Below are 25,646 nucleotides of genomic sequence, written 5' to 3' on the forward strand. Positions count from 1 at the left end.
TTCTATTATGAGACACAGTATTACTAAAGCAGCAGCAGTTAAAGACTCCAAGGTTTTTCTTCTATTAATTTCAAATTTCAATCACAATAAAAGCTCTCGAAAGAATCGAATGCTCCTACCTCCAAACCTAAAAGGAAAAAATATACGTTAACAAAAATCACCATCCAAGCTGTTCATGATCACGTAGGCAATAAAGTTTCTGAGTATTCCAGGAGTCAACAAAAAGGAAAGATCTTCCTGCAAACTGTGGGGTCCTTAGCATTTTAGCACACAGCTCACACAGCTCAGCACAACAAAGGCGCTCTTTGGTTTTTCAGCTCAGTCACTTTTTTCTCCCTTCTCACTCACAGCCATTTGTTCATTACTCAACCACAGTACAACTGAAAAATAGGTAAAATACAAAGTGCCTTAAGCTTCTGAGAACAGGAAAAAATGGTGAAGTGACAGAAATCACCAAACACAGCATTTCCCCAAATATTTTCTGTTTTCATGAAGCCTATTTTCCCCACCCACACATTAGTAAGAAAAAGTTCAGTAACTGCTGGCATTTCCAACCATTCTTCCCTTCCAGCTTTTTGCTTTTTAATAACAGCATGGGTTTTGTATTAAGGCTCTTTAAAAGGCGGAAGAGCGAGGGCTTGGAGAGGCGCCCGGCAGCAGCACTGACACGGCAGCCAGAACTGATGGAGCACGGACAGCAAAGGCAAACTGAAGGAACTGAAGTTCTGATGGTTGTCATTGCTTTTTTAGAATATTTTTTTTCTTTCCTAAGCTATGAGGGGAGGAGGAATCACACATTCTCTTTAGCACGCAGCTGAAGCCAATTGGAGAAAAATCGCCTTGGTCACATTGCATCTTTCCACCCCTCAACTCTGCCCCGTCTGGCTAGAAGAAAGAAATAAATAACCAAACAAATTCACACCAAATACAAAGGTGTCCGTTGGCAAACAGAAACTCACAGTTCTATTCGCGTTTCAGATAGGAGGGGAAAGAAAACAGAACGGGCAGAGAAAGAACACAGAGCGTAAGACCTCTGCACTCAGGTACCTCAGATGCTTTTCAGAGGTGCCTGGAAAGGTTCCCCACCAGGGGATCCCACACCTCCTGTCCTGGCTTCCACCACCACTGCTACCCTGAAGCTGGGCTCCCTCAGAGAGAGATCAGATGTAATACCACCAACACACACCTGCCCACAAGGACCCACTCTCAGCCTCGCTCCTTACTGCCCAGCGGGATGTTTCTCCTTCCCCTCAGCCCCAATACCTACTGTAGGATCAGGATGCCTTGCCCTAACTCCCCCCAGCAGCACTGTGCCACCCGCAGCTCTGCCTCCCAGCCCGGCGCTGCGGTGGGGCCTTCCCTGCATCCTGACCCTTCCCTGAACAGCCAGTGTTTGAGGCAGAAAGATTTAAGAGCAGTTTAAGAAACCAGATACCAGCCATAATTTGAAAACACGCCCACACCAGCCTCTGAACTCTACACAAAGGGAGATGTATTGGAGCTGGAGACCCGTGGCCTGCTCCCTGCCAAGCGCCTCCAACAGGGCTCCTGGGCTCTGTGCTGAGTGACACTCCCTGATGTGAGGCCACAACAGTACCATAAAGCAAGAGCAGAGATACCCTAGGGCACCAATCCAGGGACTCGGTACTCCTAAACCTGGAACAAGCCCTGGCTGGAACAATGCAGCCTGACTACACACCACGAGCCTCACAGTCACAAATGTCAGGGTCATTCTGGAAATACACGGATCAATAAGATCGACTTTAATGTTTTTCTTTTGTCATAAAGCTTCCCTTATCACTAACATCTATCTTGGGCAGTAATTCATACAAAGTAATGATTTACTCAGGATAGGAAAGAGCCCACGTGACAGCAGCCAGAGCTGCACCAAGCACCCAGCAGTGTGGCACCAGCAGCACAGACTGCAGCACCAGCACTCATCTGGAGAGCAGGATTTGGCCTTCACCCACCAACACCAACACTGCTGAGCAGGCTGGAGGGGAGCTGGACGTCAGGAGGGAAAAGCATGCACTACACAAGTGGGAGAAGATGAGAGGTAGAAGGGGTTAAAAGTCTTCCCAGACTCAGTGCATGAACTGAGGACAACTTTTTAAAGCTCGTGCACATTTGGAGCAGTAAGGAGGACCTTGTTTCCCTGAATAGCAGCTGGAAATCTGGAAATCTGCAGGAAGATCAAAAGGCCAACACTTTCCAAAAATCAGAGTCCCGGTATTTACTTAAACAGCCAAATGTAAATAATAATAAATAGGATCAGAGGAGTTGCAATTTATTTGCAATCATCTCATTTTTGTCCTAAGGCCAAGCAGTGCAAGAGTAACACTGACAATTAAAAACCCTTCAAACTACGAAAATCAGCGTAAGAGCAAAAACCAAAACTGAACTAGGGAAAGAAGTTTGAGTAGGGTCTGCAGGGCCTCCTCCTATGCTATGAACCAATACCAAGCTACGGTCCAATCCTATAAAGCAGCTGAAGTAGGAAATACCACATACAGCTCTAAGCACTGATTTTTAACAAGGGAACTATTTGCTTAAGATGACACATCCAGCACCTTCCAAAACTCCTGCAATTTACAGATCAGTAAGTTTAACAAACTTTGCAGGGTACTCCTCAAAAAGAGTAAAAACACAATCACAAAACCAATTCATTTTCTGAAAATGCACGATGACACGCCTCACAATGTTCACCAATAATGCAAAATGACATCAGTGCTTTATCTTCTATTCCAATGAGTAAAAAGAGAACGCAGTCACCTGCTGTGCAGATTGTGAAGACAACTTGAACTGAGTCGAAGAAGAAGAACATAACAAGGAGAGACACAGACGCTCCGATGGGCAGGAACAACGCCTGCGTGGAATCGATGGTTTGAATACCTGCAGAAGAAAGAAGGTGACACTAAATGTGGGCTCCTTCATACCAGCCACACGCCTGGAGCCTGTCCTGAGCGACGGACACCACTCTGGGTTTGAACACCGTGCTTCATGCCAGTGCTGGTCAGTGCTATAGAAATTCACACTGTCCTGCAGCTCTGAAATGACACAGCTTTGGCAGGGAGCGTGGGCACCAACAGGACTGCTCTGTTGTAGCTCAAGAACTGAAAGCTGAAAGCAGACTCGTGTTTTGTTGGTTTTTTTCCTCTGGTGCCACAGACAGAATGAATAACAAGTTAAAAATTAACTCATGATTATGAATCACATACGTATGCACGAACCTATACACAAATACACACACAAGTATACATACACACAAACTCTGTATGTGTGTAGAAGTGTGTGCATTTTTTCCAGTAAAGCTGCATAGTAATGGGTTGCTTACAGAACTCACAGTTACCAACACATTTAGGGATGTCAAAAAACCCTCATGGAAATGAAAAGAAACACGATTGCTGTCAACAGTATGTTGTAATTTTTGTAAAAGAAAAGCAGAACCATGATCACAGCCATCACACTGCTTACACTGCACGAACCCTTGGTACTTCTGTTACTGAGCAGTGACAAAAGGCTAAAGCACAACACAGACAGCCCAGTGATGACAGCACCGAGACAGAAAGTCCTGTGTCCTAATCTGCGGCTTACATCTAGTTCCTCCTGCCTTGAGAAATGGAATTTATTTACATGCTCTTCCATTTCCCAAGGGAAAAAACAGAAGTGACATATGACAAACTGCCCTGGTGTATGGGAATTAGGGTGTGCAGTGTTAAATGTCAAAGTTCTTTATTTCAGTCCTGATCAGTTTGATGGCTGATCCCCTTGCTGCGCTCACATGCCCAAAGCCCAGCAGTTCACTGCTGAACCACCTCTGTGCTGGAACTGTGCTGCCAATGGCTAAAAAATCCCCAATGCCACAAAAATACATCCCCCTTGTTATTATGTATTAATTTCAAGCTGTATCTCTTGTCTGAAACAAAGCCACCTCAGCATCCAGAGATCTGTGCACAGGGCTCACCTGTCCCAGACCCATGTCTTCCACTTGCTGAAACTTCATTCCAGTCTGTTCTCAGAGTACGGCCACAAATGTTACTGTAAATTACACCCAGGTGTGAATTTACAGCACATTGTGTACAACACATTCCACTCCAGTTGTTCACATATACATTTTTGCTTGCAAAACAGCGTATCTCTGATGGCCAAGCTGCCTGGAATCCATTCATCCAGTAACAGAGGGCACAGCCCCTGCATCGGAGCTGACAGGTTAATCTCTGCTCTGAAAGGGCCATGTGTACACATGCTTTGTTGTCCATTTTACATGAGCACCCAAAGCCATGTGAAAGCTATACTCCAGTATCTGTGTTGATAAAGCTGAATCATCCCTATAGACTCATTAGCATAGCATGAGATTAAACCTCTAATTGTCTGCAAACAGGCCAATGTGTTGTGTCACTGTGATAAACACCAGACAAAGAGAAATTAATTACACTGCCTTCCATAACCCTATTTCAAATATAAAAATGAAAGCAGTTTCCATATCCAGCAGGACCTGACAAATTGCACAGCATGAAGTTTCTATGCATTATGGAAACATGACACTGATGGCTTAAACCCAGTTTCCTTGGACACACACAGAGTTGATGCACCTGCTTCCACAGAACAGCTCCACTACATCAGGTGGAGCTGCAAAGCACGAGCTGACACACAAGGCTGGGTGAAACAAAAGATGCAACACACTGAAGTGATGAAAAAAAGGTAAGGAGTAAAGCTGACCCTTACTGTTATTGGTGCTGTTGCCGTTAAAAGACCCAGCCGTGCTGCTGTTGTCCTTCTCTTTGTCTTGATTCTCAAAGTCCATGTTGAGAGACCTGCAGGAAAGAAAAGCAAGCTTAGCAGGCGAATTTCAAACTCCCATCTGGGTTCGCTGGCTGTGGTCTCATTACCACCCCGCTACAACAGCGGCTTCCCCATGAGAAAGCCCTCATTTGTTTTTTAAGAGCTGGTTATTAAAAAAACAGCCCACCGTACACACCAGGAATTACACAGAGCCCGTGGTTACAGTGAGGCACCCAACCACACTTGGTCTGGTACTGAATCTGACACTGCACTGGCAGCTGTTAACAACAAACCACAACACAGATATTATCTGTGTTACCTGGAAACTCAGAATGTGACAGAAACACAACAAAAGTTTCAATTCTCTCATGTTTCAGAACTCTGAAGTTCTCATTTTAGTGCCTCATGGTTCAGATCTAAGAAGTGGGGTTCATCTTCAACATCACGTTATTTCCTTCCTCTCACTCTTCTAACAAAGGATGATCAAAATTTGCTTTTATGTAATTCTCTGCTGAATAAGGAAGCCCTTAATTAACTGAAACAGCTTCAGCAAAGCCTAGAAAGTAACCATGTATGCACCTGAGACAGCACAAATGAGGAGAGGAAGCTCTCCCGAAACGCTACACATTGATTCCTCAGCAGCTGACATTCCCCTGCCTGCAGACTGAGCTCCAGTTGATTCATCTTCTCATTTTTATCTGTACGCCAAACCAAAATCCCAAACAACACACTATTCTATCACTTTCACCACAGTCCTTCACTTCTGTGCAGTTTCTAGATTACATTCCAACAAATTTTGGCTTAACTTTCTGAAAGGAGGGAATTCCATCTAGGAGCCGTTTTGGGCAGCAGTCATTTCCTATCATTAACTTCTATGTTGTTTCATACAAAAACCCTGGCCATCCAATTTACCACAATAGTTTCTCCTTCTCCTAACATGCATGCAAAGTTATCCAGGACACTGCTGTAGATTTATTTATTCAAATAAGCTGTAGGGACCCACCAGAACCACTGCACAGCTCCTCCCTTAAGCCTTCTGGTCAACAAGCATTAAGATCCTTCTGTTCTTTCCCAAGCTGAGCTGCAAGCAATTGTACTGTGCAAAGTAAGCATGCCATTAATTTGTCAGACTGGTAAAAAAAAAACACAAAACCAAACATCACAATCTTCTGTTCCATCCTATGGGTATCAAAGCTACTTTGTGTTAGTGCATAGGTTATGCAATGCATGGGTAAGCAATTCTGTGCTGCAATCCTACAACCTGCAATCAGTATGGGGCTGCAGGATGGTGCATTACAGAAAGCAACTCATTCTGGTTCTGCTTCTGTTACACAACTGATTCTATCGTGAAGTGAAAGCAAAATGTGGACTTACACAAAGTATGAGGAAACTTAAGCCTGAGACACACAGAACTTGGAGCATCAGCTAAAAAGTTACCGCAAATGCAAGAGGCAATAGGGAACATAAATCCTAACAGATGAACCCTCTTAGCTTGTTCCTCCTGAGCTCTGCACTGCACCACTGCACAGCACAGCTCCCAGGGCAGCAGCCCAGCCCCAGGCTGCTGAGCTGCAGCAGCAGTGGGACACCACTGAGAGCACGGGGTTTGGTGGTGCACCTCATGTACTTTAAGTGCTGAAGCACTAAAAAACAAAACAAAACACCACAGCCATTTAAAACCTGAGCAGTTACCTCTGCAAATATTCACAACACAAAAGTAGGCCTCATTCTGATTGAGAAGCATCCACCTTCACACCTCCTTTCTGCCCATTAATTCACACTAAGCCTCACATTCGTCTCTCAAGCTCTAAAAGCCCAAAAGGCAGCGGACAGCCGTGTGGAATGGATCCAAGGTTCAGCCAAACAAGGTGCTGCTTTCTCAGAGCAGCATTTCACTTTTCTCTCAGCAACAGCTTCACAGCAGCACCCCATCAGTGGCACCAGGGAGCTCCTCCCCATCTATGGGGCCATCAGCAAAGAAAACTGGAAAGATGTTATTGTGTGTACTGCTCACGAACAACTTCAGCCCGCTCTCTTTCAATTACAGTACAGCCAGCAATTATGACATTATTGCCTGCAAATACCCTCACCTCAAAATGAAGCACAAACTAGGAAATTACTTCCCTTTTCCCTCAGAAAGCAGTTTGTTTCCAAGCCATCTGCACCAAGTTTGAAGTTCAGCCCTTCCCTCTGCTACAAATGATCACTAATAAAAAAACTAAGGAACGGTCACTAAAAAATCCTCTGAGAAAGTTAAAAACAAGATATTCCAGAATTTACTGGGCTTTAAAGAAACAGTAGAGTGAGAAACATTTGCTTTTTTCATTCAAGGTTTTTGCTTTGTTTCCATGAGCAGCATTCACACAGAGCTCCTGCCAGGCAATGAACCACAGCTGCTCGTTCTGTGGGTCCTCACAGTGCCTCTCATTTCCAGCAGGCTTCAAAGCTCCCCTCCCATGGGGCAGTGCTTGGCAGGGTGATGCTGAGGCCACAGCACTGAGCGAGCTGCTGGCATATTACTATCATACAAGTTCAACTTCAACTATGGGTCACTTCTATTGCAGCAAGGCTTCAGGGAAACCCCGCAGGAAAATGTTCTTACGAAGCAAAGGAGGAAATATGAAACGGAGTGTGCATCTAATGAGTGATAAACCAGCAAGTTCCTCCTTGCCTTGCTCCGTATGAACAGCCCTGTGATTGTGAGAACTGGAGGTTGCTGACAAACTGCCAAACTTCAGCTGTTCTACATGAAACGGTGACAATCAGAACCAAACACTGAGCTGAGATTGCTGAATTCATTCAGATCTCAAAGAAGAGAGAGGCAAAACACTTGCTGTGCCCCAACACTGTCACAACACCTTTTAAAATGTGCCTGTGAGATTAAAAGACAAGTTCTCACGCAAGATATGGAGGAGAAAAGAGGGGCAATAACTGCATAAGGCGCTGCCTAGATGGAGCACTAGCTCCTAAGCATGCCATAGAGCCGTGCAAGCGAGGTGCCACAGCTCTGCCTGGAGCTGCCACCTGCAGCAGCTGCTCACACATCCACCTGCGTGAGAACACATGGGGACACTCCTGGTGGCCTCCAGCAGAAAGGCCTGGCCAGCCCCCAGCTCCATCCTGTCAGCTCTGCAGCAGCAGGTGCTTATGAACTCCAAGCACTCCCTTCTCTTAGCAGCCAGCTATTTTTATTACCCCACTCACTATTACCAGAATTAGTCAGACGTTTTATTTGAATATTTTGAACCACTGCCATAGAGAGAAATCTAAGGTTCTTACACCTACTTATACATTTCACACGCAGCCGAAACGCACAGAATGCTGTCAACTAATGAACATCAGGAACGTGGACCCATCACGGCTGTTAGCACCGTGAAGGACAAGAAAAGAGAAGGACGTTATCTCAACATGCTCGCAACCTAAATAAGCAAGACAGAGCAGGGAAAGCACAGGAAAACAAAACCAATACGCATTACTCTTCCATACCATATGTTCTATAGTCTTCAGGGCTCTAAAACGTGGCATGCTTAATATGGGAAAACCAGAGACTCTTTGGGATGGGAAGTTCAGTCCTCACCTACATACAGAGGTACAGCTTGCACTTTAGTTCTGAATTAGCCAACGAAGACAGCAGTGATTTGTGAGGGCCCACAGTCACTGCTTCTGAAGCGGGGAGCAAACCAGCTCATATACTTCAAATGTTGAAGCATTAAAAACCAAAACACCAAAACTATTTAAAACCTGAGCAGATACCTCTGCAAATATTCACAACACAAAAGTAGTCCTCGTTCTGATTGAGAAGCATCCGTGTAACAGTTTAAAAGGAGATACTAGAAGAGACAGATGATGGTTAAATCAGGCTTTACCATAATCACTGTTGAGCAGGTGATAGGATAGAAGATCTCACTGTTACCTGCCTGCAAAGTGACCCAACAGGTAAACCAGAGAAGTGCCTCTGCAAGAACTGTATGGCAATAAACACAGAGAACAACCCACCTGCAGCTAATCTCGTCTCTCTGAAAAGCTGTAACTAACATATGCCCTTGCATGCTGCATTTTATAGCTTGTAACTGTTTGAAGAATGATAGTTGCCCTTCTGACAGCTGGCAACAAAGCACACCAAGCACAAGGGCTGAGGGAGGGTCAGAGCATGTATGGGAGATGTTCAGAAGGGCTTGAAATTACAATTCCTGACCCAGCACAAATGAAGGAAGGGAATGCTCTTCTATTCACAGTACGAGAAGCAGGAGCTCTGCACTGTAAGCTGTACTCCGTTGCAGAAGCAGGCTTTACTCAGGATCCATTGGACATTTGTCTCAATATCTTGGTTTGGTTTTACTTGTTAGATTTTGCTTTGTCTCTGCTACCAGCACCAATCAGGACAGCAGACCAGGACTCCTTTGTTCCCCTGAAACCTCTTGCATTAGATTAGATCCACCACACAAGTGGATTTTATCCTAATGACTCACCCACCCAATTCCTTCTGATCCTATTACTGCACTTCTGTCTAAGGCAGTTGCCAGCAATACCACAATAGCTCTATTTGCTTCTTTTCAGACTGAAAATCAGAAACCATGCCCACTTTCTATGAGGTTATCTGAGGAGGGCTACTTTCTTTTAAGTCTTACCACAGTTCCATCTGGGTTTCAGCTCATATATCTACTAAAGTAGCTAAATGTAGGAAATTTTCGCAGCATCAGACTATTGGTCTGCAATAAGCTGGAGTGCTCAGAAAACATGCAAAAGGAAGGGACTAGAACAGGCATTTTCTCATTTGATTTGCATTCATCACCACTCATCCACTAAGTTAGATTCCTCTGGAGTGTACAGCCTTGTAAACTGAGCAACTTAGAATGTAAAACACAAGGCAAAATAGTTAAAAAGCATGTATAATAGCAATAGGACACTACAGAGCAGGTGATACTGTTCAAAGTATGCTGTGAATGTATGCCAGTATGAAACTCATTCCTTGGGTGCCATTACGCTGGAAAGCAAAGCTTCACGATATGAGTTCAGAGGGAGAACAAAATTTTCTCTACTCAAGTCTCCTGAATGGGGCAAATTCTGAAGATTCAAACATTACAGACAGGCATTCTCAAGCACCTTGCTAGAATACAGCCCTGGTCGTGTTCCCCACTTCCCTCTTTCACCTTACAGCCATGACAACAGTGCTGGGACTCAGGGATCTCTGCTTTACAGAGCAGGAACACAGTGAATCAACACTGAAATGTTGCATTTAAAACAGCACTTTTGATAGTAATACATCATATCTCCCAGCAATCCCTTCATACCCTCTGCAATACAATTCTACAGAACTGTCTTTAAGGACTAAATTCAGAGTTATCTTATACATGCTTGTAAGCTGTCATACAGTTACGTTTCTCAGACACCTCAGCTGGTTCCCTTTTCTTCCTTCTCCATTTCCTTTTCAGAACAAAGAAATGTTGCATTTACATTAGCCATCAGTCTGACACACATACAGATAGATAAAAGACATAAATGATACCCACTTCCTTGTTGTTACATTTTATTTTAAAAAGAAGAATTCTATAAAGCCTTAATGAACAATCTTACCTGAAACTACCATAGACTATGAGGAGAATGGAAATCAGGAAAGTAGAAACTTGACTGGAGTCCACGAGGGAATACGCCCTGGAATTGGAAAAGAGAAGACAGGTGTGTCATCATAGGATCCACTTCTGTGCCATTTGCTCGTTTTTATCATCATACAAATAGGGAATGGGGTAACAAACCTTCATGGCAGCTATTCCTACTGCTCTCACATCATCTAGCAATACAAAATCCAAAGCTTGTAATTTAACTTTGAGACTGCAGCACGCAAAGTTTGTACAGCAATCAAAGAACAACTCAAAACCACAGTGGTAAGCATAGCAAGATCTGCATCCCTCAAACCCATGAGAATCACTTCAGTTGCAACCAATGCAACCTTGCATGTAAGTAACACCCAGCTGGTTTTCTCTGCCTTAGCTGATCACACTGCAGCTGTGATGTGGCACTGGAGGTCTCACACAGCCCAGGGAAAAGAAACAAAAATCAGTCCAACAACTCAAACACACAACAAAAGCTGCAATATGCACTTGTTAAATTACACAATTACTGCGCTGTTACATCCTGCACACCACACACAGGGGTTTTTACAGCAATTTCAGCAGGAGGCTTAAAAACCACCTTTGTTTGGATGGATTTCCTGACACAACGCACCTCTGTCTTGGTAAAGCACAGAAGTGTTGCTATTCTCCAATACTTTTTGACATACGGACATTCACCCAGAGGGTGGTGAGGCACTGGCACAGGTTGCCCGAGGAGGCTGTGGATGCCCCATCCCTGCAGGCATTCAAGGCCAGGCTGGATGTGGCTCTGGGCAGCCTGGGCTGCTGGTTGGCGACCTGCACACAGCAGGGGGTTGAAACGAGGTGATCATTGTGGTCCTTTTCAACCCAGGCCATTCTGTGGTTCTGTGATACTGCACTGTGCTTTGCAGCTCCCAGTTTGCCTGCTTTGGATCCAGACAGCAGACAGAAGCTGCTCCTCGTGCTCCCAGCTCACAGCCAAGCAGGGGGACAGATCCATGTCATGCTTTACAAGAAGTGTGTATTCCCAATAAAGCCCCCGTGATCAGTAAATATAAATGGTCTTCAGGTGATGCACAGGACAGTTCATAGCATATTCGTTTTAGTTAACGATTATGAGTAAGCAGGCAGATGAAACAGTGTAAGGATGAGCACACTGTGGTTGTACGCCCTGTTACCAGCTTTCATCTCAGGGAGAAGCATTGCCTGGCCAGGCTTTGGGCTGAGGGAGAAGGAAACTCATGTCCTGTTTGGATTTGAGAGTAAGCAGTGGAATTCATCTATTAAAAGAGTTCTCCGGAACTCCGAAGTTGTAAGAAAAGCAAAATGAAGGAATGGAATTTCACCTTGACTTAAACATGTCCACAGTTATGCGGTAAATTTTATTAACTGATGTTTATAGAATGATATATTCACAAATTGGCAAACCCTTCTGATGAACAATGCTTTCTGCATAAGTCACCATTCGCTGACAGCCCTGGAAGTCCATCTTTTCATCACCGTTACTCTAAACAGGGCTGTAAGTGCTACAAAGACTGGTACAGCAGATGGATCGGCCCTGCACATAATCCACTGAGCTGTATTAAAACCTGAAGGCCATTTTGTAACACTGAAGAAACCAAATATATGTGAGCCCATTCTAAACAATGATCTAATATAGCATAATGCTACCGACAGGCTACAACAGGGACCAGAACAGCTGCGTGCTGCTTCCATACAAGGAAGAAACAGATAAACACCTTCTCATGCACAAAAGAGAAGAAGCAGGTGACAAAACTGCATCGACGTCTGAGGAGTAAGACTGCTTCATGGTTCTGAACACGCTGCGAAGGGCCAGACAGCAATCTGTGAACCACCGGTATTTTTAACTGCAATCTAAATGCATTCTCTGCAGGGCACCCACCCGACAGATTCCATATGCACAAGCTGGGCTCCATACAACGCGCCAAGCACGCGGGCTGGCACCGGGCCACCGCCAGCCATGGCAGCAGGACTGGGCTGCGCTCTTCAGCCCGAACCCAAACAAATACCCACACGCAGGGCACTCCCAGCAGCTTTGTGCACTTCCACTGCACGTACAGAAGAGAAACAACAGAACCATTCTCCTCCTTTCAGTACTTCCACAACATTAACTATTTATTCTCAGAACAAGCAGTGGAAGCTCGGGCACAGAAAGTGCCCACGACAAGCCTGTATGCAGCAGTTGTTATTTTACTTAAATCCTGATTTTAGAAGCAATTCTTCCTACTTAACAACCCATTCATTCTCATTCTGAGAATGCTAACACGGGGTAAGACCACGCTAAAGGCCATTTGCTGTCTCCTGAAGGCCTTATTTTAGTGCAGCTGAACTGTGTGCCGCGTGTGATATGTGAACAACTACCAACCCATTTCTAAGCTCTATTATAAATGCAGAGCACTACTCAAAACACAGCAACACTGCTGGTTTTCCCAGCTGAGTACAATTTTTTCTCATACTTCCTCACCTGCAACTCAACCTCCCTGTGGGGAAGCTGGTTTAGAAGCAAGTCATTCAGATCAGACTATCAGACAGATTCTCGGTGAGTCAGCGATGCAACTACTAACCAGCACTGTTAGACCCAAGCACTGTGCAGAACCCAGCATGCTGACTTCTCTCCATCAGCTCCTTACATTGGCCACCAGCAGATCCAGAGCTCCCCACACCTGGCCCAAAGCCCCATGCTGAGCCTGCACCTCTACAAGGCTGAGGTCCTTTTTGCTGCTATCCAGCATCTGTTCCTGCCAGCTTCATGGGCAAGGGCTCACGACACAGAGCCTGCTGAGACATGCCAGGACACAGACACTGCGATCACTGTTCTATAGCATGCTCTGTGTGTCAGCCCCACGGCCACACAGTGCCAGCATTGTCCCTACAACAATCCCACAGCCAGCCCTCCTGCCTGGCACGGGGCGCTCCGTGGGACACCCAGCCCCGCTGCACGGCTCCTCCATCAGCCACAGCTGCCGTTCCAGGCAGTGCTCGCCCTTCTTCTGGGAAGAGATGAGTAACTTCTTATTTTGTTTTGCTGTTTTTTGTTATTTCCACCCAGTCAATGCCAACATTGTTCTTTTTTAATGTTTCAGCTCTTCTCTATTGCCAAAAGATAGGTGATTTCCCAAGAGTCCCAACGGTGCTCCCAAACCAGCAGAGGTCCCTTCGTGTTGAGCACTGAGCATCCCAAACTCGTTTTGAACCAGAAAAAGACAGCAGAACCAGGGACCAAACATATCTGCTTTCTCAAACGCTCCACATTCCCAATCTGGCACACTTCTGAGCATAAAAATCAAAGAGGAGCATTGGCTCAAGCACCCCCAAGCTTTTCAGAGATTGGGAAAGCTCTGCGTAACTGAAATAAAAATGTCTTCCTATACATGTAGAATGAAAGAAATTCAGTCCCCCTGACAAGTAGAAATGCCATCCTGCTGAGCTCCATGTGTGGGACAAATGATTGAGAAAAATTATGCTGCAAATCCTATACGGTCAGGGTGACAGAGCACAGGAACAGGCTGCCCAGAGGGGTGTGGAGTTTCCTCCTATGGAAGTATGGAGACCCACCTGGATGCCTACCTGTGTGACCTGCTGTAGGATACCTGCTTTAGCAGGGGGGTTGGATTTGATGATCTCCTGAGGTCCCTTCCAGCCCCTGCCATTCTGCTGCCCGTGCCCTGAAGTCTCCATAGCAATGCGTGCTGAGGGCCTCGGCCATGAATCATCCTCGTACAGAAGTGATGTGACAGCAGCAAGATAAACTTCTGCACAAACTGTACATAGACCAGAACGCAAAGAACAGAGCAGCAAATAGAGCAGAGCAACACATACAGCACAACCACTTGAAAAGCACACTGGATAAACTATCATCACTCAAGTTTGCACAGACAGACTCATTTCACCATTTTTCAATCTTTTTTTTTTTTTTTTTTTTAATCAGTGACTGCAATGTCCAAATGCTTTAAGAATTAGGGGAAATTAAAGTACAAAAGGAAGGTGAATGTATGAGATATGCAAGAGCACGGATGCATTAAAATACTAAACAAAGTATTCTTCTCTAAACGGACCAAACCACAACTTGCAGATATCCATCACAGAAACAGGCAACGATAAGAATGTCAGGAGATCATTTAATTCATGAAGGTACACTTCAACCTTACTTTGGGGAAGGACACTCAACCAGCCATGACTGACCTCACCTGTTGTATGAAGCACTCATCAATGAAAGCACAAGGCCTGACTCACCCATACTTTTCCTCCCATGCAAAGTCCTTCCAACTCCTGGTACACACACATCTCAGCTTCAGGACCCGTGAAGAACAGCCCCATAGAACTTCATGTATCTTCACATTCAAAGCCACAACTACTGATTCATTCAATATGGTACTTTTCATCTACAGTTAAAATACCACTTTCGCTACCAAATGCCCACTGTCCCCTCACTAGATAACCAGCAATAATCCCCATCCATCAAAACACACATCCTACTCTTCCAACTTCTTTTCTCTTCCAAAAGAAACTCTTTGTAGGTGCCTACCAGCACCGAAAGGGCCACCATGAACCATCCCCTTTCTCATCCAATTACTCATCAATTGTTTCCAGAACTCGCTGAATGCAAGCATTTGGTTTGGCTGTCCTACCTCAGCAGTCAATTTTTCCAAAGGGAACCAGATAAAAAATAGCTGGCAATCTGGTGTCACACGACAAAATCAGGGATGGAAGCAGCTCCCACTTCCCTCCTCCCCTCAAGGTTTAATATATTTCAAAAGCTATTTTATGTGCTTATTGTGTCAGTGATTGCTACTGGAACATTCTAATAGAGAAAAAGTGAAAAGGAAGTCAAGAAATATGAGTTGTATGTCCAAGGCAAGGGAGAGGAAAACGTTTCCCAGGGCACCTCCTCTGCAGGTTCTGGAGCCATCAGCCACACGTAGGAACCAACACAGCTCTTCCCTCTGCTGCTCACAAGGTTGGTTTGTTTTAATCCACTTGTTTCTTGACATCTGTCAAACATTACACTAACTAATTTATTCCTTAAAGGAAGGTTGGGTGACTACAGTTATCAGGACAGGTCATTGGTAAGAGTAATTCATTGGTGATGCAGTGTAAGGCGTGTGGGAGCTGGCATCGGAGCATCATTCTTACAGGCAGCAAACCCAACACCCGAGCACCCTTAGGGCATGTTGAGGAGGAGCACCACTAAGATCATTTACAGTTTATGTGCCAATATTCATCTGGGTTGGAGGTGGACTCACTCCAAGGTAAAACCAATACTACTTTTTTCCTTTACTGGATTCCAGGTCGAGGGTATATCTAAAAAGCCCCTTTCAACTGCCTTACATGTGCAAGACATAGATATATTTAAGAGCCTCCATTAGGCTTGATGCCAAACCAAAGTTAAATTTGAGTGTAACAGTTAAAAGTATAATTTTAAGTGTGAAGTCATGGCACATGCAGTTGTAAACATATCTCAACACTATGCCTTTCTTCAGTATGATTCATAGGAAAAACAAGCAAATTGCTACAGCTTCATTTATGTTAAAGGAATAGAGTGCTTTCTGAACTAATTTCAGCTCCCTGCCACGTGCAGGTAAGAGCCTGCTAAGCCTGAGTAATGTATTGAATCCTATCTGAAAAAAAGGCAAGTCTGAAGTGAAAAAATAGTAATCTGAGCCATCCCATTAAAACCATATTTTCCTATACAGGCTTGGCAAGGTCTCAGGCAGGCATTCCAAGGTTAGATGGAGCATAAACCTGCTGTTTATCAGATGCAGATCTCAGAACATCATCTGCACATTACTAGATTAATAACATACACTTTGCACATGCAACTGAAACAAAATAATTCTCTCTTCTGTCCTCTACAAAGCTGCTTTCCCAAAGCTCTCCCCCCCCCAATGAATGCCCAGTGCCCAACTGAAGCACTGCTGAGCCCGCTCCAACAGTGCGTGTTCAGAAAGACACCAGGAGGGAATCCTGCAAAAACAAATTTGCTGCTAAAAACATTATCTGAGCTGCCTTTCTGGTTCACCAGACTGTTTGCCAACAGAACAAAGAATTACATGCTTCACAGTGTTTAAGAACTCCAGTAACTGGACATCCTCCAGATTTTGCCTTCAGCTCGGAGCGCTCTCTGCCCTGCAGCATGACCTCTAATCACCACACAACACCTTCAGAGGAGCACTGCTTCCACACAGCACAGAGTCCCTGCTCCCAAGGCACACCATCATGTCAGCTCCCAACCTCCTGGCTGCTCCAATGAAGCCATGCCAAACAGGATACTTGGGAGAAAAATCCACCCCCTGTGGTCAATGGAGAAAAATGACATCTTCAAAAAATGTGCTTGACATCTTCAAATAATGTATTTGTTTGAGGATTATGTAGTCAAAATAAACATCCAAAAAGAGGCTGCTCTCACAGAAAATGCAGGGTTTCTTATTTCATACTCCATATTTATAGACCAAATGGGAACTTGAATACCCGATTTTCATCTCTTCCCTACAAACATAAATGTACTGTTCTGAGGTTCATTGTTTTATTGAGGAGGGCTGGTTGGTTGCTTGATTTGCTTTTTGTTTGTTTGTTTGTTGGTTTTGCTGTAGGATGGAAAACAAATAAGGCCTGGGAACTTTCCCTTCTTTCGCAAAGGAAAAAGAAAAACAACAAGACATCATGACAAGCAGGGCATGCTTCGTAACACTTTGTCATTGTAGTCCTCCCAGATTTGTTTTTACTAGTCAACTTGAGAGATGCAGAGTGCAATAGCATCTGTTTTATTCCTGGAAAGGATGCTGAAGGTGTCTGTGCACACAAGCCCTTTGAATGGCACACAGGTGTACACACAACCCCAGCTGCCAGGTTCCCTCCCCGCAGCAGCTCAGCACTGCCCTGCAGCAAGGCTGCCAGGAAAGCCCAACCATCAACAAAAGCAAGAGAATGGGGAGGCACCACAAGTATCCACACTGCATTTGCACCAAGGCTGAAGTACCAGTAGGTTTTCACGAGAATAAGGTAAAACTGCATCTGTTGAACTCCATATGAGTAGAGCACTTGTGTCACCTGTGCCTATCTCCATGGTCTGTCGATTCCTAGAGTACGTTGGTGTGCCACAGAGGGCAGATTCAAGAGTCGTTCCAGTATCATACACCGACCAACCAAAATAGGAATACTGTGCTTTTGAGGGAAGAATAAGAACAGCAAATATTGGATCAAGAAGGAAACATACAAATAAGAAAACATGCATCAGTGTGACAAAGCAAGGTGGTCATGGCTCAGCCGCAAGAACAAACTGGAGTTGCACAACCCACACAGGAAGACACTCCTCATCTGGAACTGTTTCCATTCCCCGCAGATAATGAAGGTTAGGACTAGAAGGAGGGGAAGAGGTCAGATTGAGGCCCGCTAGGCACAGTCCCCTCTTGTCACAGCCACAAGTGCAGTTCTTCATGCAGATATTTGGCTTCCACCAGCTCAGTGAACTCCACAAAGGTCAGCCTGATATTTAGCCTACCCCAAAGCTTTGCTGAAACAGCTCTTCTATCTAAACTACCACTTTCAGCTGTATAAATTTTCCAAAAATAGTTCCTTTTACATCGGGGGGAAAAAAAAAAGGCAGATCAAGGGTGTGGTTACTGTAATTTAAGCCAACAGAGTAGCATTGTGCAAACTGCCCACGCGTGGTGCAAGGCAGCTCCTCTGGAACCACCCCCTGTGCTTTAGGAAGGGCTGCTTGGAGATGGGAATGGAATAGTTCTCCCCAGTACAGAAAGTTTTCTGGAATGCTGACAGCTGGTTTTGGGTTATAGAGGTCCCCAACCACTTGGCAGCACAGTTCTGCATCAGCCATAAGACAGCACAGTGCCAGATTTCATTTTATTCTATAGCCAGAACTTAAAAACTTCCTCAAAGTCTTCAATACAGGCTCCCACATTTACAGTTCAATCTACGTAAGCTTCTTTCACTCAAAAGCTCCTTACCAACAACTACAACCATCTACTTCACAAGGATGCTTCCTCCTTTCCATCCAGGAACAAACCCACTGCAAGCAATGAAACACAGCGCGTGGCAGAGCGTGGATCCCTCGGCAGGCACAGGGATGCATACAGGCAGGCATCAGGAGCTGAGGAAGAACCTGCTCCTTGTCCAGACACTCCTGGACGATCAGAGGGCAGAGTATCATCAGCTTTCCTGATAACCCAAGAACAAAGTGCTGTGGAGACCCAGCAATGGGTCCCAAACACTCAAGATATGTTTAATTCACTGAGTGCAGCGGAAGCATTGTCTGAAAGTAACACTTCTGCTAGCTTCCAGCACAAGGGAAAAGCAAGGAGCTTAAAACATAAAATAAAACCTTCCAGGCAGCAAGAAGGAAAAGCTTTAATTAAAACCTCACACCAGGTTTTCTGTAACGCAGTAATGGCGGTGTTTCAGCCTCCCTGCTTCGTGCACAGATAATGCACTGCTGCCCACATAAAGTGTAATTCTACATTTCTATGTATATTTTAAAAAGGAAATGTAAGACAAATCTTTACAATGAGTAAAATCCTTTAAACAGGCCAAAAAAAGAATCCAGCATCAAATATCCTTAAAGTTTACATTACTGCAGTGTCAAAGAGAGCCCTTAACCCTGCAGGGGCTCCCAGCTGAGGCCAGTGCATGGATCCACCTCAGCACACACTGCTGCCACTGCAGGCTCAGCCAGCAGGGAGGTGATGGAGGGGGCAAATTGGGCTAACAGGGGAGGCTCTGCTCATGCTCCAATGCTGGCCACCAACTCCCAATGAACTCAAGCTAAAATTCTCACACCCACAAGCACACAGGCTCTGAATTCTTAAAGAGAATGAATGACTACTTTACTCAGCGCAGCAGTGAAACAGAAGCGAGTGAATCAGAGAGCTACACACATTTACTGCAGGCAGAGCATCCTGAGGCTGCAGGAGCAGTGACACAGCACAGCCGTGACACACAGCACCTGCACTGCACACCCAGAGACTCAGGGCAGTGGAAAGCTGGAGACCAGAACGAGGGCTTAAACCTTAGTATGGCACCAACTGCATGCACACAGACTCTAAGGCAATTAGCTTGTAGAAACTGCATATGATTTAGCACATAAGTCAATTAAGTTTTCACTTAGGAAAATTACTACTTCCCCATACGACTCAATCTGCTAATATTAGTCTTTTGGAGAGACTCTTGTGTAGCCACATTTCTCCTGAGGTGTTCTCTCGTCATTATTTCTCTTTTTTAATGGTGTTGTATGGAAGCAAACAGCAGGGAGGAACGGGGACAGCAGAAGGGGAAGGCAGCAGAGGTGACTGCAATGGGTGCAGAACTGAGCTACAGAGATGGTGAGAGGAGATAAGCACTGTGTTCAGCCTAGGAAGGAACAAGCAGGCAAAAAGAAACACCAAAAGTGGAACTGCAGGATTAGAACGACCCAAAACACAGTCATCAGCAGTAGGGGAATTCATTCTCCTTCCTTATACCAGTTGAACAATTCTCCCCCACCCCCCATCAAATCCAGGTTAATTTTCAGATGAGCATCTCCCTGGCCCCGGAACACCAGCAGCAGTACAAGAGATGACAGCTCTTCCAGTTTCGTGCTTCCTGCAGAAAAACCCCACTGAACCTGCTCCAGAATGTTTTCTCAGTCCTGTGAAACACGAAAGAGAAGCAGAACACGTCCTGCTGCTCACTGGCTCCCACCTCTCCTAGCCAACCCAGGCAGAACAAAGCAGTGATGCCCTGGCAAGCTGCTGGGGCACCCCACATGAGCAGCCCAACTCTGGCCCAGAAAGCTGCCGTGCTTCCTAACAGCACACCCACACAGCTGCCATGTCTTCAGCATTACATCACACAACCCCTTCTGGACAAACCGAAGCACATCAAGCTTCACGTACAGGAGCAAGTGAAATTCATTTGTAACCATTATCAGATGACACCCACCTGAAATTTTAATTAATTGTTATCAGAGTGACACCACAATTTCATAACCTTCCCTTCTTCTGCAAACAGCTGAAACCTCACCTCCAAACACAGTGCCAGGCAGCGGGGCATGGCGGCGCTCCTGCAGGCTGGCAGGGAGCTGGGCTTAAAAGCCACTGAAATTTCAACCACCACAGAAGAGTCTTATGTTTGTACTGGATGCAACGTCTGCTTTTTAGAAAACAGCCTTGCATTAAGAAGCACCAAGGTAATATTGCACGGAAAGGAAGTTCTCTACTATTCACACATCAGCTGTTAATTTGGTGGTCAACTTAAAAGCAGGAAGGACGCTCCATAGCAAAAGGATCCGAGATCTCACAGCTCCCTCTGAGCATAGCCATCTTCATTTATTCCAATCATTCTCATTTAATGGGTGTTGTACACTAGACAGACTGGAACACATCAGAGCAGCGATCTGCTTCCCAAACCACTTTTTTGCTGATGTATTCATTAGCTGTTGCAGCACAGGCAGATTACATCTCCAGCCGTGGAGCTCTCGCACAGGCAGAGGCTGGCCCAGCACTGCCAGCAGCAGACATCAGATTCTGAGGTGTTATGAAAAGCTGTGCACACCCAGCCACAAGGACATGAAGGGAAATTTAGGAACACGAGTCAGGCTTACTTCTGTTCCCCGTATCTCTAACAGAACTGCTCTGAAAAGAGAAACAGCGTTTGTGGAGAGGAGCCTCTCCCAGTGGAGCAGCTAACACGGCTGCAGACAGGTAAGCTTCCCAGTGCACCCCAAAGGCTCCAAAATCCCCCAGGAGCACCTGACAGCCCCTCACAGACCACGTCCCTTAAAGAAACTGCCTCCCACAGTGCCATTCCCCATCACACAACAATACGAACATCTGGATACAGCGACTGACCCTGATCTGAAAATCTTACCTTTCATTGCATTAAAGAAAAAAAAGAAGTGCAGAAAGTGAAGATACTCAAAGCGTGCTTGGAAGACGCAAGGGAATAATGTCACAGCTCTGTAAGCAGCACCAGGAAACTGAGAAGGGTAAGAAAGATCCCTCTGCTGCAAACACACTTTTGTAGAAATCGATATTGCTGGAGTTTATTAATTCTAAAACATATTTGCATACTTGCACAAGAGTTTTGCTCCAGTATTGGAGACAGTAACACTCTTGGAGAAGGGAAGAGCAGTCTGGCTGCCTGTCACAGCTCCAAAGGCTTCCCTGACTTTGTTCACAATATTGAACATTTAATAAGGTTAAGTTTCAAGCTGAGCAGCCAGGATGTTTTTAAGCAGCATTCTGTACAGACAGGGATATGAAAGCTCATATGAAACAAGTCCAGGAATCTACAAAATCATTTGGATAAAAACACTGAATTTGTTTAAATTTCAGAACTTTCTGGATGCCTGTCCCCCCATACACACAAGACACACTTGGGAAAGCCTTAGAACCATTCAGTACTGCCTATTTTCTTCTCCTATAAGTTGCATATATTTTCCAAATCTGGAACACAGAGAGGACAATTTTCCACGTATCAACCTGTATCTCAATCAAAACTCTCCCTTCTTCAGCCATGATGCAAACACCAGGGTTCACAGACACGCAGCCACGTTCCTCGTGTCCCCACAGCCTCTCCTGCGTGATGCAGCTGCTGTGCTCCATCGTTCTTCAGGATTCCCATGTCTCAAAGCCACCTACAGAAATACTGCAAAGGGAAATCCTTCCAATACCCCCCAGTAACCCTCAGTTCCTTTAAGCAACAGGCTGCTCTGAAAACACAGAGTGCTTCCCCTCTCAATGGGGGGCTTCTAAACTTTGGATTTTATGCATGAGCAGCAGAACTTTGTATTACTGAAATATAAGAAGAGAAAATTACTTTAATCAATGTGTGATTAACTTCCATTAGCCACGCTGAAAGTTATAAATTACATACTACAATCAGGGATGGAAAAGTAAATTAAATACATATTTCCTTCCCAGACATCAACTCCAGAGGCGTACAGCAATAAGGAACAGAAAGAAAATGCACAGAACCACAGAACAGCCTGAGCTGGGAGGGATCCACAAGGACTATGGAGTCCAATCCCTGAGAAGAAGTGTGCTGCTGCTTCTGGATCTTCAAATGTCATAGAGTAAGAGAATCACAGAATGGCCTGGGTTGAAAAGGACCACAATGACCATGTAGTTTCAACCCCTCTGCTATGGGCAGGGTCACCAACCACCAGACCAGGCTGCCCAGAAGTTCTTAAGTAACACCTGTAACTTGTGCTTCATTGAACATCAGATTTTTAAGAAAGAAAAAAAAAAAGCTACTAGAGCACAAACATTTCAGAAGTCTCTGGATGAAAAACAGGAAGGAACTCTGGCATTCCTCTCCATTAAGCATCATTTCTCCCCAGGTTCCAGCAGCGAAGATCCAACTGAGCGCTGAGACTTACATCAGAGCTTCCAGATTGCCCAGGCAGGTTTCTGCCAAAAGCAGCAAATGAAGACGAACACAACGCTGTTCCAGGGATGCACTGAAGGATGGCTGGAGGAGCTTCCCCAGCTCGAGTCCCATGGCACTGGGTCTGGGCAGAAGCACTCACAGAAGAGTCAGAGACTTTCCCTGGGGCTTCTTTGCTCTTAGTCTCTGAGACAAGCAGAGGCTGAGGCAGGCACAAAGGGCTCCAGAATCAGTGGGGGCCTCGTCCCACTGCTGGTCTCTGCATTGAGCCCAGCTACTTATACAGACATAAATTTGAAGTCTAAAATCAAATGATGTGAATAATTGCCCCATAATTTCCAAAGCAGATATGAATAAGAATTTAATTAACCCACGTAAGCTTTGCTTCCTAAGTCAGTATTTCCTTTCTCTAATGAATAACTGACTATGAAGGTAAGAAACGTACAAATTGACTCTAGTATGACAATGAAAAACTCAACACAAAACATGTGCACAGTCTAAAACCTCTTCACCCTGTTCAGCTTCTGATGAAGTCAGTCTCCTCTCTTCGTTCTCAGCCCTTGTGCTCAGCTGAGCAGTCCCATGGGAAACCACAGCCATGGCAGAGTACAGCCAGCTCTGGGGAAGGCAAGTGCCGGACATGATCTGGAATGTGATGATGAAGCATTTGCTCTCAGCTTCTTTCATGTTTTAGAAAGTCAATTTGCTTATCAATTCCTTTCAGAAAGAAAGCCACAAAGATTCCAGAAATGAAATCATCTGTATGAAATCTCGTTTTGCGCACAGGGACAAAGTATGAACCATAACATCAACTCTGCTGGGAATGAAGGAGGATAAATATCTACACACTGGTCCTCAGCAAAGGAAAACAAGTACCTTTCATTAAAAAGAAAGTAGGAAAACACTTAACATCAGGCATCTTGTTATCTCCTGCACAACAGGCAGCACTACCCACTAACAGACACGGTGCAGTACCAGCCACACTGAAGACATCTCATACCCTGTGTCCTTAGCAAGGTTAACCATTTTCAATTGTTATATTAAAGAAAAAGTTAGAAATAACTTACTAACTGAAGATGGAGAAAGAATATGCAAATTATCTACCACTATTCAGGTAAAACAGGACTGAAACCGTATCACACACAGCACGAAGCAGCAGCACATCTGCCCTGCAATGTGCAGATGCAACACACCATGGAACTTCCACTAGATTTAGGGTCTTCAGTATTAGATGCAAACAGTGAAGTCACCACCACCAGTTTTCTGCATTGCTGCTATTTCCCAGATGCAGCACATACCTCCATGAGCCTCCTCGTTTCTCTCTGAACTCCAACAAACACAAAAATAGCACTGCAGATTTATGAGCTACTTCCCAGACGCAGCGAAGCCTTCCCATTCAGTTCACCATGGCCAAGATGGTTCTTTGTGGTTTCTGAAAGCAGCACTGCAATCTCTGCACAGCATAATGCTGCCAGCAACCAGGTGTGCAGGGAACTCACGCCTTCCCCAATTTCCAGCACTCAGCACTGACCAGAAGGGTCTCCAGGACTTTGTATCCCTCTGCTGGAACATGCAGCTGCCCTGGGGCACAGCACACACAGTACTGCTCCTTATCACACCTCTCCATGCACACCAGGCAGAACAGGACGCTGTGAAATATGGGATTCTGTCCTCCTGCCCTTAGCAGACAGATAGCGTGCATCAGAAGGCTGTGCTTTTATTTCTCAACTGTGAGCCACCTTGGCAGCAGTTCTTCTATAAATGTAAAAGACATAAATCATGAGTATAATTAGGCTGTATTCTTGCCCTGCCCATTTTTTCTGTGCAATTCTAACGGTGTTAATTAGCAATGTGAATTATTTGCTATGGTAATAGGGAAATCAATGCTCAGGATGACGATTTCCCTGCAAGTTCTACCAGAATGCACTGGCTAGAAGCAGAGCACCTGAGAAAGTACCAGCAAAACACAGGCAACTCCACCAGTCCAGCCTGGAGATGGGCTGGACCATTGCAACAAGTGAAATAATTAATTCCTTTACAGAACACAAAGAAGTCACATGAACACTATGGTCATTCTCATGATGAGAAGCATAAGCAGCTGCACCTGGAAACATCGCAGCACATCAGAGAGAGCAACCTGATGGCACTCAGGCAGTTGTCACAAGCAAGTTGTAGCAAAACATGCTGGTTTTGTTGCATTTGACTACAGAATTTCAATGCCACTGCATTAAGTCATTCAACAGAGATCATCTATATTCAAGAGGTTACACAGCTATGAACTGCCCAAACAAACAGCACAACCCCATCCCCAAAGTACAGAAATTCTGCCTAAAGTTAGCACATACAAGTCACTGAGTTTAAAATCAGCTTAGTGCTCCCAGAGTCTATCACTTTCTCCAACACGACTTGTATTTTTTAAGAGGCAGAACCCAAAAAATGATATAACAAATATTTCCAAGTCCAGCATATGCAACACAAAGGTGCTATTGAGAGAAACGCCAAGACCAATGGCTGCATCTTTACTCAGGGGCACCAAACCTGCTCGTGACTCCCACCTCAGCTACAGAGTGAGTCTTAACATCAAAATCACCCCTGGTACAGAAGGCAGTGGTTTGCTCAACGAGCACAGCAGTAACTGACCGCCTTCCCATCACACTCTGCTCAGAGCAGAGTTTCTTAGCTGCTCTCTTCACATTATTTAGAGAATTGTTTTACTCTCCTGTGGGCAGGGCACAGCTGGGTGAGGTGGCTCCGCAGCGGATACAAAAGCAGTGACACCCTAAGCAGCAGCAGAACCACGGCAGGACAGCAAGGTGTGCCTGGAACACGGCCCACACACCTGGCTGCCCACCCGGCCTCCTGGCGAGAGGC

General features: G+C 45.1%; 1 protein-coding gene across 4 annotated transcripts in view; it reads right to left on the reverse strand.

The window, feature by feature from the left end:
* Positions 1-25,646, reverse strand: part of SPPL3 (signal peptide peptidase like 3) — a 51,460-nt gene that overhangs the window by 11,211 nt on the left and 14,603 nt on the right. For 3 of the 4 annotated variants that reach the window (XM_052689991.1, XM_052689989.1, XM_052689992.1), the window contains exons 2-4: positions 10,357-10,434; positions 4,720-4,814; positions 2,773-2,892 (exon numbers count right to left, since the gene is read on the reverse strand). In XM_052689991.1, coding sequence (XP_052545951.1) covers positions 2,773-2,892; positions 4,720-4,814; positions 10,357-10,434 — 293 coding nt within the window. The remainder of the gene's footprint in view (positions 1-2,772; positions 2,893-4,719; positions 4,815-10,356; positions 10,435-25,646) is intronic. The other variant, XM_052689990.1, reaches the window with a different exon arrangement.

This window comes from Tympanuchus pallidicinctus, unplaced genomic scaffold, assembly GCF_026119805.1.
Source record: "Tympanuchus pallidicinctus isolate F22 unplaced genomic scaffold, pur_lepc_1.0 scaffold25, whole genome shotgun sequence".
In the NCBI taxonomy this organism is placed as follows: domain Eukaryota; kingdom Metazoa; phylum Chordata; class Aves; order Galliformes; family Phasianidae; genus Tympanuchus; species Tympanuchus pallidicinctus.